This window comes from Haematobia irritans, chromosome 4 (assembly GCF_050003625.1).
Source record: "Haematobia irritans isolate KBUSLIRL chromosome 4, ASM5000362v1, whole genome shotgun sequence".
In the NCBI taxonomy this organism is placed as follows: Eukaryota; Metazoa; Arthropoda; class Insecta; order Diptera; family Muscidae; genus Haematobia; species Haematobia irritans.
This window is the reverse complement of record NC_134400.1, coordinates 143,380,699-143,400,229: the sequence shown is the minus strand read 5'-3', so window position 1 is coordinate 143,400,229 and position 19,531 is coordinate 143,380,699. Positions and strand designations below refer to the sequence as shown.

Genomic DNA, 19,531 nt, shown 5'->3' with positions numbered 1-19,531 from the left:
TGAGAACAAAAACAGTTCCTCCAACAGTTCAGCAATGATCATACGATATTTATTAATCGTTACATTGACATTATATTTTGCCATTACGCTTTCAGCAGGCTTAAGAAGGTCTCCACGAATTGTTGGCGGTACAAAGATCCAGGAAGAAAACATTCCTTATATTGTGAATATACGAAGAAATGGAAGTTTTCATTGTGGCGGATCTCTGGTAACACCAAAATGCGTTCTTACTGCGGCCCACTGTGTGTACAAGAGTAAACCGAAAGATTTAATAGTGCAAGGCGGAGTGACCCTTCTACACGATCAACGTAATAAGATATCCGTGAAAAGTATTATACTTTCTCCCCAATTTAATGTGAAAACTATAGATCATGATTGGGCCATACTAAAGCTAAAACACCGTCTTCATGGTTGGAACATACACACAATTCAATTATCAAATTATTCACCACAAAATGGGGATTTTGTACGAGTCTCGGGATGGGGTTTAACGCAAGAAAATGGTGATGTCTCAAACCATTTAAGGTCAGTATACCTTAAAGTCATATCCCAGGAAATGTGCAAAAAGTTCTATAGGGATTACCGTAATATTACCAAAACAATGTTCTGCGCTTTTATACCGGGCCTAAAAGATGCTTGTCTAGGTGATTCCGGTGGTCCTGCTGTCATAGACAACCAAATCGTGGGTATTGTGTCATGGGGACGTCGAGGTGAATGTGCTCGTTTCAATTCACCTGGTGTGTATGTAAATATTAAAATGGCTAGACCTTGGCTGAGAAATGTAATCTCTCAACATTGTTATTGAATATGAAAAATAAATATTTTTACTCACATAAGTTCTTGAACTTTTGTTTTGTCGTATGAATTTTTATTGTATTCGTACTTGATATCAGTAAATAATTATAACTCGATGTAGCCATACGAAAAAAATATTGAGCTAATATGAAAAAGATTGCAACTTAAATTTTAGGACACATTTCTTTAAAATAAAGACATTTTATATGTATATAAATATGTTGTTATAAAAAAATTACTGATAATTAAATTTTTTGGTCTCAAAATAAATCTACGATCCAAATTTTAGTCAAACCGAAATTGACATTAAAATGGATCGATTCAGCCCATCTTCTACACACAAAAAATTGTTTTCTGATTCAATCGCGAAATTAATTGATCCAATTAATTTTTAATTGAAATGTCTTCAATCACAGAAATGATAGTATTAATTAAAAAATTAATTGAAGGTCAATTAAAAAGTTAATTGATCCAATTAAAAAATTAATTGGTACTATTATTTTTGTGATTGATTTTTGTTTCAATAAAAAAATTTCTTGAATCAATTAAATTTTTAATTGAATATTTTTTAAAACTCAATTAAAATTTTAATTGGAAAAATTTTCGTGAATTTTTTTTTTGTGTGTAGTCTAACCTTATAGAAAACATAGAATAATCTCCATCATTGGAAGTTGTAACGCAATTCCGTTCATTGATAGATTGAAGAACTCAATGAAATCTAATTTGCGTAATAATTTGTTTAGTTACAAAATATATGTTAAAGCGTTTTTAAATTTTTGTTTTAGCCGTAGTCGGAATTGAGCAAAATTTTCACGACTTCGACTTCAGACCACGGTTGCCACTCGAGTAAGAAATAATCTACCAATATTTTATGAAAATTCTAGCAAAAATTTTGCAAGTATACACTCAAAAAAAAAAGTGAAAGGAGGAATAAATTGCACGCATATGAAGTATAAAGATTTACTAAATTCATGTCTCTCACAAAATAGTTCAGAATTTCTTAAAATTTGTTAAATTTACCGATATTGGGTCCATCTTGAACTTAGTATGGCACAATAGACATTTTTGCAATTTTGGAAGTTTTTCCTTCAACCTAAAAAATTTTATTTAAGAAGTGAAAAAAAATGATGTCTACTAAATTTTCTTGAATTTGTCGAAAAATATTTATTTATATTTGTGACATCTGCGTTTGTAATACAGTTTAGTAAAAAAAATTAACCTCATTTTTGTAACATTGGTCAAAATGTTAAGTTTTTGATCAAACTTTTATGTCAAAATATGGATGGAAAACCATTCAATACATTGATTCAACGCGAAACCCGAGCATAACCCAAATAAGTGTTTATCTAAAATCAATTTCTATAAGCATAAACTAGATTGCCTTTTTTATTTCGGGAGTGGGCAAGCGAAGGTGGTTCACTTTTCACCACGAAAATGCTACACGCAAAGAAAAAAAACGTTTGGAAAACGTGTACCGAAAACGTTTTTCTTTTGTTAGAGTTTTTTGAATTGCTTCGAAAATTTTAAACTTTTATCACCAAAAAATTCGTTTGTTACAAAATTTTTATTTTTTCAATAAAAAAAAGTTATTTTTGAAATAACAACACAGTCCATTTCGTTTATATCAAACACTGTTCTTTTCTGACTTTAGGTCTTTAATAAGACACATTTTACAGTTCAAAATTTAATATAGTACAATGTAATGTTGAACATTTTTTCGGAATCTTCCGAATATATCTGGAATATATGTTAAAAAAACAAAAGCAAAAAAAAACTTTGGCCGAAGCAGGGATCGAACCCACGACCCTTGGCATGAGAGTCGGACGTAGCTACCACTGCTCCACGGTGCCAAACTAAATGTTTTTTCCGGTAAATAAACTTTGTTTATTCGGTTCGTGGGCGCCGCAAGCTATGCTATATAAATATAACTTATATGGATATTTATCTATTGATGACCATAACAGGTACATAGCTCAGTGGTTAGTGTGTTGGCTTACAATGTGCATGGTCCGCGGTTCGATTCTCCGTCCAGGCGAAAGGTAAAAAAAAATTTAAAAATTTATAAAATCGTATAATTTCTTCTACATTGTTGCTATTACAGGAAAAGGTGTTAAGAACTAAAAATCCTCGTGGATGTGAGAAATATGTGAGGGACAATGCAATTAGCAAGAAAATAATGTTTTTTTTTGAGCTAGTCTTTATGAAATTGTTTTTACATCCTGGAAAAGAATAAACGTTTATCACAAAAAGTATATACTTTTCTTCCAAATACACTTCCTTACAGCGAAAAGCAAATGAGAAACGAACTTTGTTTGTCTAAAATTTCGTTTGGGAGGAAAGAATTATTTTTTTTGCGTGTAGCTCCCGCACATCGGCCCAAACAACTGCAAACCATCGACTTGATGTGTCATCCACCGTATAGTCTTGACGTGGCACCGAATGACTTCTTTTTATTACCGTCAACGTTTTTCGGCAACTGAAAAATCAATTGAATCTTTCAAAATTCATGTTTTGGAGATTGCTCGACAATTGCTTCAAAAGTGTATAAATATTAATGGGGGTAAATACTTTGAAAAAAAAAAAACTAAAAAAACGAAATATAATTTTAGATTATCAATATTTGTTTTTTTTTCTCTAAACCCGGAATATAAAAGGCAACCCTCGTATCATTCATAAATTTGTTGTAACAGCAATGTGTATAACCTAGATACTTCTAAAAGGTTTGTTAACACAGCCAAATTATTTTGATGCTAGCTGGTAAACGATTCAAGCCTACCAATTATTGTTTTTAACGAAATTGCTTCAATCACAGAATTAGATATTAAGAAGTATATACGGCCGTAAGTTCGGCCAGGCCGAATCTTATGTACCCTCCACCATGGATTGCATAGAAACTTGTACTAAAGACTATCAACCGCAATCGAATTACTTGGGTTGCGTATCTTAAAACTCCTTCATACCGACTCCTCAATTATAAGTTAGTCCATACACGGGGTATATACACGCAAAAAAAATTTCTTTCGATTCTCATTTGGAAGAAAAGTATATACCTTTTTTGGTAAACGTTTATTCTTTTCCAGGATGTAAAAACAATATCTAAAGACTAACTCAAAAAACAAAAAAAAAAAACAATCTTTTCTGGCTAATTGCATTTTGCCTCACACTTTTCTCACTTCCACGATGGTTTTTAGTTCTCAGAACGTTTTTCTGCAATACAAACAATGTAGAAGAATTTATTCGATTTTATAATTTTTTTTAAATTTTACCTTTCTCCTGGACGGAGAATCGAACCGCGGACCATGCAATTTGTAAGCCAACACACTATCCACTAAGCTAGCTGTTATTGTCATCAATAGAAAATTATACATATAAGTTATATTTATATAGCATAGCTTGCGGTGCCCACGAGCCGGTTAAACAAACTTTATTTAACAGAAACATACATTTAGTTGGGCACCGTGGAGCAGTGGTAGCCACGTTTGCCTTGCATGCCAAGGGTCGTGGGTTCGATCCCTGCTTCGACCGAATACCAAAAAGTTTTTTTTTATTTTTTTACATATATTCCAGATATTTTCGGAAGATTTCCAAAAAAAGGTTCAAGATTACATACTACTATATTAAATTTTTACTATGAACTGTAAAAGGTGTCTTATTAAAGACTTAAAGTCAGAAAAGAACAGTGCTTGATATAAACGAAATGAACTGTGTTGTTTGTTCAAAAATATTTTTTTTATTGAAAAAATAAAAATTTTGTAACAAACGAATTTTTTTGGTGATAAAAGTTTAAAATTTTTGAAGCAATTCAAAAAACTCTAACAAAAGAAAAACATTTTCGGTACACTTTTTTCAAACGTTTTTTTTTTTTCTTTGCGTGAATTAAACAAAAAAAAAGCCGATTAAATACGTATATAATTCAGTGTGACAAAATTTTCCATAGAAATAAAATTTTGACAAAATTTTCTATAGAAATAAAATTTAGAGAAAATTTTCTATAGAAATAAAATTTTGACAAAATTTTCTATAGAAAGAAAGTTTGTTTTGTTATTGTTGGTTTTGTTCTTTAAGCATTGTTGTTGTTTTTTGATTTCAGCTTAAAACCATGCATTGACTAAACTACAAGTGTAGCTTAACCAACAGAGGAAAAGAATGTTTGTCAAATTTATTTGGGCAAAGCCCTATAGACTGCAAGATGGTTGGATGGACGCACGTTTCGGAATTACCACATTCCTCATCAGCATCCTCTACTTGCAGCAAAACTATCAACCAATTATAAGAATAAATTCAGGCAGTTCATTAAACCCAACAATGAACCACACTTGAACCTTCCGAAAAAAGGTTTTGCATAATAGCCGAAATTATTTCGTACAAACATATCTCTTTTCCTATGCCACTGTCAAATCATCGATTTGAGTGCAGTTGGCTGGGTTTATTTTGAGCGTGCTTCCTCTTTTTTTCTCATTCGGTTTGTTTTGTTATTGTTGGTTTTGTTCTTTAATTAAGAAATAAAATTTTGACAAAATCTTCTATAGAAATCAAATCTTGACAAAATTTTGTATAGTAATAAAATTTTGACAAAATTTCCTATAGAAATAAAATTTTGGTAGACTATTTTTGGGGATCGGCTATATATAACTATAGATCGATATGGACCAATTTTGGCATGATTATTAGATATACTAGCGCAATGTACCAAATTTCACCACGTACCAAATTTCAACCAGATCGGATGAATTATGCTCCTCCAAGATCTCCGGAGGTCAAATCTGGGGATCGGTTTAAATGGGGGTTATATATAATTATGGACCGATGTGGACCAATTTTTGCATGGTTGTTAAAGACCATATGCTAACACCATGTACCAAATTTCAACCGGATCGGATGGATTTTGCTCCTCCAAGAAGCTCCCCAAGCCAAATCTGAGCATTGGCCCATTTGCAATACCATCCGACCTACATCAATAACAACTAATTGTGCCAAGTTTCAAGTCGATAGCTTGTTTCGTTCAGAAGCTAAGCATGTCAAGCAAGCAAGCAAGCTTAGATCGACTCAGAATTTCACCACGACCCAGAATATATGTTATATACTTTATGGGGTCTTAGAGCAATATTTCGATGTGTTACAAACGGAATGACAAAGTTAATATACCCCCCATCCTTTGGTGGAGGGTATAAAAATATACTTGATTAAAAATTTAATTAATTTCTTCAGAACCTTCAATTAATTATTTAATTGATTAACTTAAACATTTATTTGATTTTAGTCACAAAACTCAATTAATTTTTTTATTGAGACTACCAATTTTTTTATTGTATTACTATTTATTTATTGATAGTTATTTTGCCTTTAGATTGTGCCATTTAATTATAACCTTCGCCACACCGTGGAACAGAGTATTATAAGTTAGTGCATATGTTTGCCACACCCAGAAGGGGACATTGTGTCTTTGGCGATAATGCTCAAGGTCGACCCCTGAGTCGATCTAGCCATGTCCGTCCGTCAGTTTGTGAACCAATTTTTGTGATCAAAGTCTAGGTCGCAGTTTTAGACCAATCGACTTCAAATTTGACACAAGTATGTGTTTTGGCTCAGAATAGAACCCTAGTATGAATATAGGTTAAAGTTGTTCAATATCTCAGTTAATTTAAAGATTATGTCTTTAAGTAAAAATGTTTTTCAAATTTCAAAGATTCGTGTCCCAAATTCAAAGGAAACAAGTAAGAAAGTCTAAAGTCGGGCGGGCCGACTATATTATACCCTGCACCACTTTGTAGATCTAAATTTTCGATACCATATCACATCCGTCAAATGTGTTGGGGGCTATATATAAAGGTTTGTCCCAAATACATACATTTAAATATCACTCGATCTGGACAGAATTTGATAGACTTCTACAAAATCTATAGACTCAAAATTTAAGTCGGCTAATGCATTAGGGTGGAACACAATGTTAGTAAAAAAATATGGGAAACGTTTAAATCTGAAGCAATTTAAAGGAAACTTCAAAAAATTTTACTTATGATTTATCGCTCGATATATATGTATTAGAAGTTTAGGAAAATTAGAGTCATTTTTACAACTTTTCGACTAAGCAATGGCGATTTTACAAGGAAAATGTTGGTATTTTGACCATTTTTGTCGAAATCAGAAAACATATATATGGGAGCTATATCTAAATCTGAACCGATTTCAACCAAATTTGGCACGCATAGCTACAATGCTAATTCTACTCCCTGTGCAAAATTTCAACTAAATCGGAGCAAAAGATTGGCCTCTGTGGTCATATGAGTGTAAATCGGGCGAAAGCTATATATGGGAGCTATATCTAAATCTGAACCGATTTCAACCAAATTTGGCACGCATAGCTACAATGCTAATTCTACTCCCTGTGCAAAATTTCAATAAAATTGGGCTAAAACTCTGGTTTCTGGGACCGTATTAGTCCATATCGGGCGAAAGATATATATGGGAGCTATATCTAAATCTGAACCGATTTCAATAAAATTTAGCACACTTGACTATAGTACTAATTGTTCTTCTTGTGCAAAATTTTAAGCAAATTAGGGTAAAACTCTGGCTTCTGGGGCCATATAAGTCCATATCGGGCGAAATATATATATGGGAGCTATATCTAAGTCTGAACCGATTTCTTCCAAAATCAATAGGGATCTATTCTGAGCCAAAACACATACTTGTGCCAAATTTGAAGTCGATTGGACTAAAACTGCGACCTAGACTTTGATTACAAAAATGTGTTCACGGACAGACGGACATGGCTATATCGACTCAGGAGCCCACCCTGAGCATTTTTGCCAAAGACACCATGTGTCTATCTCGTCTCCTTCTGGGTGTTGCAAACATATGCACTAACTTATAATACCCTGTTCCACAGTGTGGAGCAGGGTATAAAAATGTGAAAGATTCCTTTATTTTAAAGGAATTTCCCTTAATATTGATTAATTTGCATGACCTAAAATGTAGATAACAAAAACTTTCATATTAGGTCAACATTTTTTAACAACTGTAACTGAAAAAACACTGAACCCACCAGGAAAAAAATTTTGGTTAATTTTAGAAAATTTAGATTATTTTTGAGAAATTTTTCACCAAAACAGTATTATAGACGCAGACATCACGGCAATATTTGTCAACAAATTCAAGAGAAGTTGTTAGGCATAATTAGTTTTTATACCCTCCACCATAGGATGGGGGTATATTAACTTTGTCATTCCGTTTGTAACACATCGAAATATTGCTCTAAGACCCCATAAAGTATATATTCTGGGTCGTGGTGAAATTCTGAGTCGATCTGAGCATGTCCGTCCATCCGCCTGTTGAAATCACGCTAACTTCCGAACGAAACAAGCTATCGACTTGAAACTTGGCACAAGTAGTTGTTATTGATGTAGGTCGGAGCTCTCAGATACCATCTATCATCATACAAAAGATGATGGTCGGATGGTATTGCAAATGGGCCATATCGGTCCACTTTTACGTATACACCCAGAAAAAAGTGCCTTCGAAACTAAAGGAAAAAATTTTCATCAATATAGTTTATCCATTTTATTTCCATTAAGGTAAATTTTTGTGAAAAATAATAAAATTTACTCGTTTCAGTAAAAAAATCCTAAACTGTAAGCAGTTAGGATTAGTTCATTAACTAGAATAAGGCATGGAATTTTACTCATACTATTTTCTTCGCTGGGTATAAGAATTTACTACTGAAAAAGAACATTTTATTCACCGATAACAAAGCATTCGTAAAAATAAACAAAAACCGAACTAAATCCAAGTTTCTTAAAAATTAGTAAAATTTCTTATAAAATGATAATTGCGACTTCCTTTATAATAGAAAGTTTTTCATACATACGAACAACACTTGGCATAGAAAAATATTTTAGTTCATTCGTACTAAGAAGTATGCAATCCTTTCAAAACTTAAACACACTTGTTAGAATATAGGAAATTTTCCTACATTTCTATTGTCTACCTGTAATCGATACCTGTCATCGTAATCGATGTGTTTGCGCGTGGGTGTAATCGATATATTTGCGCGTCGGTTGTTTTTTTAGTTGGAATCGCGTTGTTTTGGTATGCGGAGAGATTGTTAAAAAATAATATGGTAAAATAATATAATAAATAAGAAATAAAATATATAAAATATTTGTTATTTTCGTTTTTTTTTTAATAAATCTATCAATGTTCGTGATAGTGTATAAAGAAAGAAAACACCAGCAGAATAACAACCCTTTCATTTGTCTTCATTTTGGAATCTTCAATTATCAGGTAATATTCAGTGACGCTAACCTTTTGCAGCAAAAATGTTTTATGATTTTTTATATTTGTAGGTATTGAAATTGTAAAAGGAGGACAAAATCGTTAGGCAGCAACTTATTAAAAGTGAAAAGTACAAGAAGAAGAAAAAGTGCGTTTTACAGTTGATAATATCACACGGAAATTGGAAATAGTGGAATAATAAACTAATATTTCAAAGAGATTCGATGCTGTCGATTCTTAATAAATATATTCAATATATTAATAAAACATGTCTTTTATTGAAGATAAAATTGCTTATAGAAATAAATAAAATTGTATTTAAAAACGAAGATAAGCAGTTCTAATTATGAAGTAAAAGTTTTACCACAAATGTGTAAGATTTGTCGAAATGAATGAAAAAATTTCAATAAAATCATTCCATATATGAATTCAAATTAGTTAAATTGTTTCATTCTGTAGTATAGTGGTATATAAATATAGGAAAATGTTAACTAATATATGGAATGCATTATTCCTAATTTCTACGAAAATCACATCGTTCAAACAAATAAAAATGTCTTTGGCGCTATACGAAGTTCAACTTTCTTCACAATGAGTTCATTTTAACTTAAAGAAGGGGTCACTTTTTTCTGGGTGTAGCCCCCATATAAACGGACCTTGCGATTGCTCTAAAAGAAGCAAATTTCATCCGACCCGGCTGAAATTTGGTACATGGTGTTAGTATATGGTCTCTAACCATGCAAAAATTGGTCCATATCGGTCCACTTTTACGTATAGCCCCCATATAAACGGACCCCCAAATTTGGCTTGCGATTGCTCTAAGAGAAGCAAATTTCATCCGATCCGGCTCAAATTTGGTACATGGTGTTAGTATATGGTCTCTAACAACCATGCAAAAATTGGTCCATATCGGTCTACTTTTACGTATAGGCCCCATATAAACGGACCCCCAAATTTGGCTTGCGATTGCTCTAAGAGAAGCAAAATTCATCCGATCCGGCTGAAATTTGGTACATGGTGTTGGTATATGTTCTCTAATGACCATGCAAAAATTGGTCCACATCGACCCATAAATATATATAGCCCCCATATAAGCCGATCCCCAGATTTGACCTACGGAGCCTCTTAGAGGAGCAAAATTCATCCGATCCGGTTGAAATTTGGAACATGGTGTTAGAATGTGGTCTCTAACAAACACGCAAGAATTGGTCCATATCGGTCCATAATTATATATAGCCCTCATATAAACCGTTCCCCAGATTTGATCTCCGGAGCCTCTTGGAGGAGCAAAATTCATCCGATCCGGTTGGAATTTGCAACGTGGTGTTAGTATAAGGCCGCTAATAACAATACCAAAATTGGTCCATATCGGTCTATAGTTATATATAGCCGATCCCCAATCACACAAAAATTGGTCCTTATCGGTTCATAATCATGGTTGCCACTCGAGCCAAAAATAATCTACCAAAATTTTATTTTTATAGAAAACATTGTCAAAATCTTATTTCTATAGAAAATTTTGTCAAAATTTTATTTCTATAGAAATTTTTTTCCAAATTTTATTTCTATAGAAAATTTTGTCAAAATTTTACTTCTATAGAAAATGTTGTCAAAATTTTATTTTGTCAAAATTTTATTTCTAAAGAAACTTTAAACTTAATTATATACGTATTTAATCGGTATTTTTTAGTTTAATATATCCCACGTATGGACTATGTGGTATATATTACGGTGTTAGGAAGTTTTAAGATACCTTGCCATCGGCTTCAGTAGAAGTTTCTACGCAATCCATGGTGGAGGGTACATAAGCTTCGGCCTGGCCGAACTTACGGCCGTATATACTTGTTTTCACTTGTTAAATAAAATTTTGTAGTTTGAAGGAAAACATTGGAGTTTAAAATTACAAGAATGTCTTTAGTGCCATACGAAGTTCAAGATGGGCGCATTTGTAGTAAAATTTATACATTTAAAGAAATAATGAAGTATTAATATGTGAGAAGTACGAATTTAGTAAATCATTTGTGTATAATTTGTTCCCGTTTTATAGTTCATTAAACTAACGTATGCAAAAAATAGTAAAAGAAACATTCTCCAAACATGATAATTCAATGAACTAAAAAAGAGTTAAATTGGCATTAGAAATAGAGGGTTCACTTTTTTGATTGTAAGCAGAGTCAGAAAGTGATATAAACACAATAAACCAAAGATTCTAGGGGTCCATCTTACTTTCTTTTTTGGGTTACAAAATTGCCATAAATTTTGGATAGAATTTTTAATTTTCGTTTTAGAATAAGGCGAAATATCGACATTTCTAAATTATAATGTCTATTCACTAAATTGTGCATTTTTTTTCTTTGCAGTATTCCTTACCACAGACGTTTCACCGAACAAGCAAAAACTTCATTCAGTCATTCACATGGACATAGGAGAACTGGCAATGCAAAGTTCAAATACGGTGTCATTTTATATTCTCAGTCTCGCAGAGACTACGATAACACTACAGCAGAAGCTATTCTACACCACAGATGTTCTCAAACCGAAAGTAACTACGGCCATAATTGTCAATGATGCAACAACGCCCAATAGTACAGATATATCGCCAGAGGGTACTCCGGCTGCAATGAAATCGTTAGCCTCTAGCAATGCTATACAGTCGATAGCAACGCAACAAATACCGCCACTGATAGCACCAGTCCAATTGGAATTCATCGACGAGAATAGTTTACGTAAAACCCAGGACACAACACTTAGTGTTAAGTGTGAGCCGGAATTTAAATTCCAAGGCCGTTTTTACACATTAAACCGTAAACCATTAACAAAAATTTATCGTGGAGAAAATTTCCTGTTTCGTGCAGGTGTTGAGGTGCAAACCAATGTTGATTTGGATATATTAGAAACCTTTTTTATATGTGTAAGTTGGTCTTCCTTCTTGTTTTTTGTATCGTTTGTTAATCGTCGTGTCGTAATCTTTTCACTTCTTCAGGATCATAATTTAGTGCAATCCCCTTATAGCTTTAAACGGAAAAAATTCACCAATACCTACAAATGTGGTGAGAAATTGGAAGATGTTATAGTATTGCGCACCAATGACACCTCAGATGAGTGGTTGTCCGCTAAAGATTACGAACGTAATAAAACGAGTGATACACAACAACCAACCATTTTTAGTCGCCTGAGGAATTCCCGCAAACACCAGCAACAAAACGATTCAGCATTAACACAAAGCACTTCCGGCAATGCAACATCGGTGACAAAAAGTCTAATGGGAAAACTGACAACAAATATGACAATAATCAATAATACCACTGCCAATTCTACGAATGCTCTTATGATGTCTAGCCAAAATTCAAATATGAGTTCATCCACAATATCGGATGATGGCAAGACGACAATACCCATAGTCCCAGGCTCCATGAACAACAGCAATAATAATAGTGTGGATGAGAATATCAATCAGGCGCAGGCGCCCAAGCAATCACTCAATTCACGTATAATCTATAACAAAACTCTTGATGCCATCAATGCTACAGGACATTTGAGGGGATTCCTCAAGGGTTCTATATTAGCGGATCAACAGCAGTTAGCCAACAATAATCACATTCTGTTCGGGTTTTATTGTATTAAATGGCGTCGATGTGGCAGCAAAGATGAAAACGAAAGTAGATTTGTTGTTATGGGCTTGCCCATAATTGAGCCGCCACTAAATGTTTATTGTTCCATGGAAGAGAAGATGTTTGTTAAAATGCCTATTACATTCAAAGTTGTTTTGAAGAATCCCACTGCAAAAGTTTTGCATCTAATAGCATCTTTAAGCTTAAGCATATCTGATAATTTTATATGCTCCGGCCATAAGCAGGTATGATATTAGCGATATGGTCACACTGGGGTGATTTTTTAAGAGCTTTAGGAAAATTTTTCGAAAACAATCAGAAAAATGTATGAAGTTGTTATTTGAATCGATAATACGGTTCATATAATTTATTGTTCGAAGACTATTTCATACAAATTTTGACCGCGACTGCTCCTCTTTGCAACATTTCTGCCGGGATCTCACAAATAAATGCTTCAATGTTGTCTTTTAATAACGGTTACCACTCGAAATGTTTGTCAAAATTTTATTTTATTGTTGTTTTTTTTTTTTTTTTATTTCAGCTTAAAACCATACATTGACAAGTGTAGCATAACCAACAGAGGAAAAGAATGTTTGTCAAATTTATTTGGGCAAAGCCCTATAGACTGCAAGATGGTTGGATGGACGCACGTTTCGGAATTACCACATTCCTCATCAGCATCCTCTACTTGCAGCAAAACTATCAACCAATTATCAGAATATTATTTATTTCTATAGAAAATCTTGTCAAAATTTTATTTCTATAGAAAATTTTGTCAAAATTTTATTTCTATAGGAAATTTTGTCAAAATTTTATTTCTATAGAAATTTTTTTCAAAATTTTATTTCTACAGAAAATTTTGTCAAAATTTTATTTCTGTAGAAAATTTTGTCAAGATTTTATTTCTATAGAAAATTTTGTCAAAATTTTATTTCTATAGAAAATTTTGTCAAAATTTTATTTCTATAGAAAATTTTGTCAAAATTTTATTTCTATAGAAAATTTTGTCAAAATTTTATTTCTATAGAAAATTTTGTCAAGATTTTATTTCTATAGAAAATTTTGTCAAGATTTTATTTCTATAGAAAATTTTGTCGAGATTTTATGTCTATAGAAAATTTTGTCAACATTTTATTACTATAGAAAATTTTGTCAAATTTTAATTTCTATAGAAAATTTTGTCAAAATTTTATTTCTATAGAAAATTTTGTCAAGATTTTATTTCTATAGAAAATTTTGTCAAGACTTTATTTCTATAGAAAATTTTGTCAAAATTTTATTTCTATAGAAAATTTTGTCAAAATTTTATTTCTATAGAAAATTTTGTCAAAATTTTATTTCTATAGAAAATTTTGTCAAAATTTTATTTCTATATAAAATTTTGTCCAAATTTTATTTCTATAGAAAATTTTGTCAAAATTTTATTTCTAGAGAAAATTTTGTCAAGATTTTATTTCTACAGAAAATTTTGTCAAAATTTTATTTCTACAGAAAATTTTGTCAAAATTTTATTTCTATAGAAAATTTTGTCAAAATTTTATTTCTATAGAAAATTTTGTCAAAATTTTATTTCTATAGAAAATTTTGTCAAAATTTTATTTCTATAGAAAAGTTTGTCAAAATTTTATTTCTACAGAAAATTTTGTCAAAATTTTATTCCTATAGAAAATTTTGTCAAAATTTTATTTCTATAGAAAATTTTGTCAAAATTTTATTTCTATAGAAAATTTTGTCAAAATTTTATTTCTATAGAAAATTTTGTCAAAATTTTATTTCTATAGAAAATTTTGTCAAAATTTTATTTCTATAGAAAATTTTGTCAAAATTTTATTTCTATAGAAAATTTTGTCAAGATTTTATTTCTATAGAAAATTTTGTCAAGACTTTATTTCTATAGAAAATTTTGTCAAAATTTTATTTCTATAGAAAATTTTGTCAAGACTTTATTTCTATAGAAAATTTTGTCAAAATTTTATTTCTATAGAAAATTTTGTCAAGATTTTATTTCTATAGAAAATTTTGTCAAAACTTTATTTCTACAGAAAATTTTGTCAAAATTTTATTTTAGAAAATTTTGTCAAAATTTTATTTCTTAAAACCATACATTGACAAGTGTAGCATAACCAACAGAGGAAAAGAATATTTGTCAAATTTATTTGGGCAAAGCCCTATAGACTGCAAGATGGTTGGATGGACACACGTTTCGGAATTACCACATTCCTCATCAGCATCCTCTACTTGCAGCAAAACTATCAACCAATTATCAGAATATTATTTATTTCTATAGAAAATCTTGTCAAAATTTTATTTCTATAGAAAATTTTGTCAAAATTTTATTTCTATAGAAAATTTTGTCAAAATTTTATTTCTATAGAAATTTTTTTCAAAATTTTATTTCTACAGAAAATTTTGTCAAAATTTTATTTCTGTAGAAAATTTTGTCAAGATTTTATTTCTATAGAAAATTTTGTCAAAATTTTATTTCTATAGAAAATTTTGTCAAAATTTTATTTCTATAGAAAATTTTGTCAAAATTTTATTTCTATAGAAAATTTTGTCAAAATTTTATTTCTATAGAAAATTTTGTCAAGATTTTATTTCTATAGAAAATTTTGTCAAGATTTTATTTCTATAGAACATTTTGTCGAGATTTTATGTCTATAGAAAATTTTGTCAACATTTTATTACTATAGAAAATTTTGTCAAATTTTAATTTCTATAGAAAATTTTGTCAAAATTTTATTTCTATAGAAAATTTTGTCAAGATTTTATTTCTATAGAAAATTTTGTCAAGACTTTATTTCTATAGAAAATTTTGTCAAAATTTTATTTCTATAGAAAATTTTGTCAAAATTTTATTTCTATAGAAAATTTTATCAAAATTTTATTTCTATAGAAAATTTTGTCAAGATTTTATTTCTAAGAAAATTTTGTCAAAATTTTATTTCTACAGAAAATTTTGTCAAAATTTTATTTCTATAGAAAATTTTGTCAAAATTTTATTTCTATAGAAAATTTTGTCAAAATTTTATTTCTATAGAAAAGTTTGTCAAAATTTTATTTCTACAGAAAATTTTGTCAAAATTTTATTTCTATAGAAAATTTTGTCAAAATTTTATTTCTATAGAAAATTTTGTCAAAATTTTATTTCTATAGAAAATTTTGTCAAAATTTTATTTCTATAGAAAATTTTGTCAAAATTTTATTTCTATAGAAAATTTTGTCAAAATTTTATTTCTATAGAAAATTTGGTCAAGATTTTATTTCTATAGAAAATTTTGTCAAGACTTTATTTCTATAGAAAATTTTGTCAAAATTTTATTTCTATAGAAAATTTTGTCAAGACTTTATTTCTATAGAAAATTTTGTCAAAATTTTATTTCTATAGAAAATTTTGTCAAAATTTTATTTCTACAGAAAATTTTGTCAAAATTTTATTTCCTTAGAAAATTTTGTCAAAATTTTATTTCTATAGAAAATTTTGTCAAAATTTTATTTCTATAGAAAATTTTGTCAAAATTTTATTTCTATAGAAAATTTTGTCAAAATTTTATTTCTATAGAAAATTTTGTCAAAATTTTATTTCTATAGAAAATTTTGTCAAGATTTTATTTCTATAGAAAATTTTGTCAAGACTTTATTTCTATAGAAAATTTTGTCAAAATTTTATTTCTATAGAAAATTTTGTCAAAATTTTATTTCTATAGAAAATTTTGTCAAGATTTTATTTCTATAGAAAATTTTGTCAAAATTTTATTTCTACAGAAAATTTTGTCAAAATTTTATTTCTATAGAAAATTTTGTCAAAATTTTATTTCTATAGAAAATTTTGTCAAAATTTTATTTCTACAGAAAATTTTGTCAAAATTTTATTTCTATAGAAAATTTTGTCAAAATTTTATTTCTATAGAAAATTTTGTCAAGATTTTATTTCTATAGAAAATTTTATCAAAATTTTATTTCTATAGAAAATTTTGTCAAAATTTTATTTCTATAGAAAATTTTGTCAAAATTTTATTTCTATAGAAAATTTTGTCAAAATTTTATTTCTATAGAAAATTTTGTCAAAATTTTATTTCTATATAAAATTTTGTCCAAATTTTATTTCTATAGAAAATTTTGTCAAAATTTTATTTCTATAGAAAATTTTGTCAAGATTTTATTTCTATAGAAAATTTTGTCAAAATTTTATTTCTACAGAAAATTTTGTCAAAATTTTATTTCTATAGAAAATTTTGTCAAAATTTTATTTCTATAGAAAATTTTGTCAAAATTTTATTTCTATAGAAAAGTTTGTCAAAATTTTATTTCTATTGAAAATTTTATCAAAATTTTATTTCTATAGAAACATTTGTCAAAATTTTATTTCTGTAGAAACATTTGTCAAAATTTTATTTCTATAGAAAATTTTGTCGAAATGTATTTCTATAGAAAATTTTATTTCTATAGAAACATTTGTCAAAATTTTTTTCTATAGAAACATTTGTCAAAATTTTATTTCTAAAGAAAATTTTGTCAAAACTTTATTTCTGTAGAAAATTTTGTCAAAATTTTATTTCTATTGAAAATTGTATCAAAATTTTATTTCTATGCAACATTTGTCAAAATTTTATTTCTGTAGAAACATTTGTCAAAATTTTATTTCTATAGAAAATTTTGTCAAAATTTTATTTCTATAGAAAATTTTGTCAAGACTTTATTTCTATAGAATTCTTAATGTAAATTGTAATGATATGTGGTTACCTAGTTTTTGCTGGAGACTTTTTCAAATGAAAATTTTTAGTTACGAAAAAGTTGGTAGGAAAAAAGATTTTCTTGTGACGCAACTTTCTAGAACTATATATTGATTTTTAAATCACATAGTACTATTACGTTTTCTTTTATTGTATTTCTATAGAAATACAATTTTGACAAAATTTTCTATAGAAATAAACTTTTAACGAAATTTTTCTCTACAAATACAATTTTTCTTTTGTTATTGTTAGTTTGTACTTCAATCATATTTGTTGTTTTGTTCTCAGCTTAAAAACCATTTCGTTTACTAAACTACAAGAGTAGGTTAGGTTAGGTGGCAGTCCGAAGTATCAGGCTCACTCAGACTATTCAGTCCATTGTGATACCACATTGGTGAACTGCTCTCTTATCAATGAGTGCTGCCCGATTCGATGTTAAGCTCAATGACAAGGGACCTCCTTTTTATAGCCGAGTCCGAATGGCGTTCCACATTGCAGTGAAACCACTTAGAGAAGCTTTGAAACCCTCAGAAATGTCACCAACATTACTGAGGTGGGATAATCCACCGCTGAAAAACTTTTTGGTGTTCAATCGAAGCAGGAATCGCACCCACGTCCTTGTGTATGCAAGGCGGGCATGCTAACCATTGCACCACGGTGGCTCCCAACTACAAGAGTAGCTTAACCAACAGAGGAAAAGAATGTTTGTCAAATTTATTTGGGCAAAGCCCTATAGACTGCAAGATGGTTGGATGGACCCACGTTTCGTAAACTTTTAACTTTTGTCACAAAAATATTTTTTGTGATAAACGTTTAAATTTTTCGAGTTATTTATGAGGAAGTCTATAGCTTTGTAAAAAATAATAACTAGCTGCAGATGATCACCGAAGGTGTATCAAAATATCCGAGAAAAAAAAATCGTGAATAAAGTAATAAAAGGTCAACTAAGAAAATTTAATAATTTTCGAAGAAATTCATAAAACTTAAAAGAACGATACGTTTTATTTCTGATACGTTAAATTTTATTTACCATATAATATAATCAATGCAATGTTTAATTTTTTTCCTACAGCTGGACATTTCCATTTTCGCTTTCGGTGAAAAAGAACTCGTCTACAATCTTTACCCATTGCAAGTGGGTTGGCAAAATTTACCTGAACTATCATTAGTTTATAATACCCAAGCGGATCCAACAAAAGATGAAGCCCAAAATATATTACTCGGTGAATTAGTACAACGATCAATACTTAAAAAAGTATTCGTTTTGGTAAGCTATAAATTAACAATGTTTCGAACATTGTAAGATAATTAAATATTCTCTTTTCATACAGCCACCTTTAAAGCAACAAATGAAATGAAATGGGTTCCCATAGAATGGGAATGTTCTGTACTTGAATTGCCCAAATAGAAATATATGGAACATAATTTAGGAGCATATTATAGAAACAAATACTGTGTAAACTTTTATAAAAACTCAATTTAGAAATGAGAGTATGTATACATATATTTTAAAATATTTTATTTTTTTTTCTTTTCTCGTAATACAATATTAATTATAGACATTGTGTTTTTTTTATTAGAAAATGTAATTATAAAATAATAAAGTATAAAATGTTGTTTGTTTCTGAAGTAAAGGGTGATTCTTTTGAGGTTAGGATTTTCATGCATTAGTATTTGACAGATCACGTGGGATTTCAGACATGGTGTCAAAGAGAAAGATGCTCAGTATGCTTTGACATTTCATCATGAATAGACTTACTAACGAGCCACAACGTCGAATTTTCAGTGAATGGGCCCTAGAAAAGTTGGCAGAAAATCCGCTTTTTTATCGACAAATTTTGTTCAGCGATGAGGCTCATTTCTGGTTGAATGGCTACGTAAATAAGCAAAATTGCCGCATTTGGAGTGAAGAGCAACCAGAAGCCGTTCAAGAACTGCCCATGCATCCCGAAAAATGCACTGTTTGGTGTGGTTTGTACGCTGGTGGAATCATTGGACCGTATTTTTTCAAAGATGCTGTTGGACGCAACGTTACGGTGAATGGCGATCGCTATCGTTCGATGCTAACAAACTTTTTGTTGCCAAAAATGGAAGAACTGAACTTGGTTGACATGTGGT

The 19,531-nt window shown here is 29.8% G+C and overlaps 2 protein-coding genes across 3 annotated transcripts in view; both read left to right on the top strand.

Moving 5' to 3' along the window:
- Positions 1-19,047, top strand: part of gry (trafficking protein particle complex subunit 11 gry) — an 86,467-nt gene extending 67,420 nt beyond the window's left edge. For both annotated transcript variants that reach the window (XM_075303276.1, XM_075303275.1), the window contains 4 exons: positions 11,430-11,980; positions 12,053-12,925; positions 18,486-18,680; positions 18,745-19,047. In XM_075303276.1, the coding sequence (XP_075159391.1) occupies positions 11,430-11,980; positions 12,053-12,925; positions 18,486-18,680; positions 18,745-18,771 (1,646 nt within the window). In that variant the 3' untranslated portion in view covers positions 18,772-19,047. The remainder of the gene's footprint in view (positions 1-11,429; positions 11,981-12,052; positions 12,926-18,485; positions 18,681-18,744) is intronic.
- LOC142233368 (trypsin 3A1-like) lies at positions 35-845 on the top strand. The gene has a single exon (XM_075304266.1). It carries the CDS (start codon positions 35-37, stop codon positions 803-805), a length of 771 nt encoding a protein of 256 aa, XP_075160381.1. The 3' UTR covers positions 806-845.
- Positions 19,048-19,531: the final 484 nt, after the last annotated feature.

Bases quoted from the DNA above. Each gene is read 5' to 3' on its own strand.
- LOC142233368 (XM_075304266.1), top strand. From the start codon at position 35: ATGATCATACGATATTTATTAATCGTTACATTGACATTATATTTTGCC.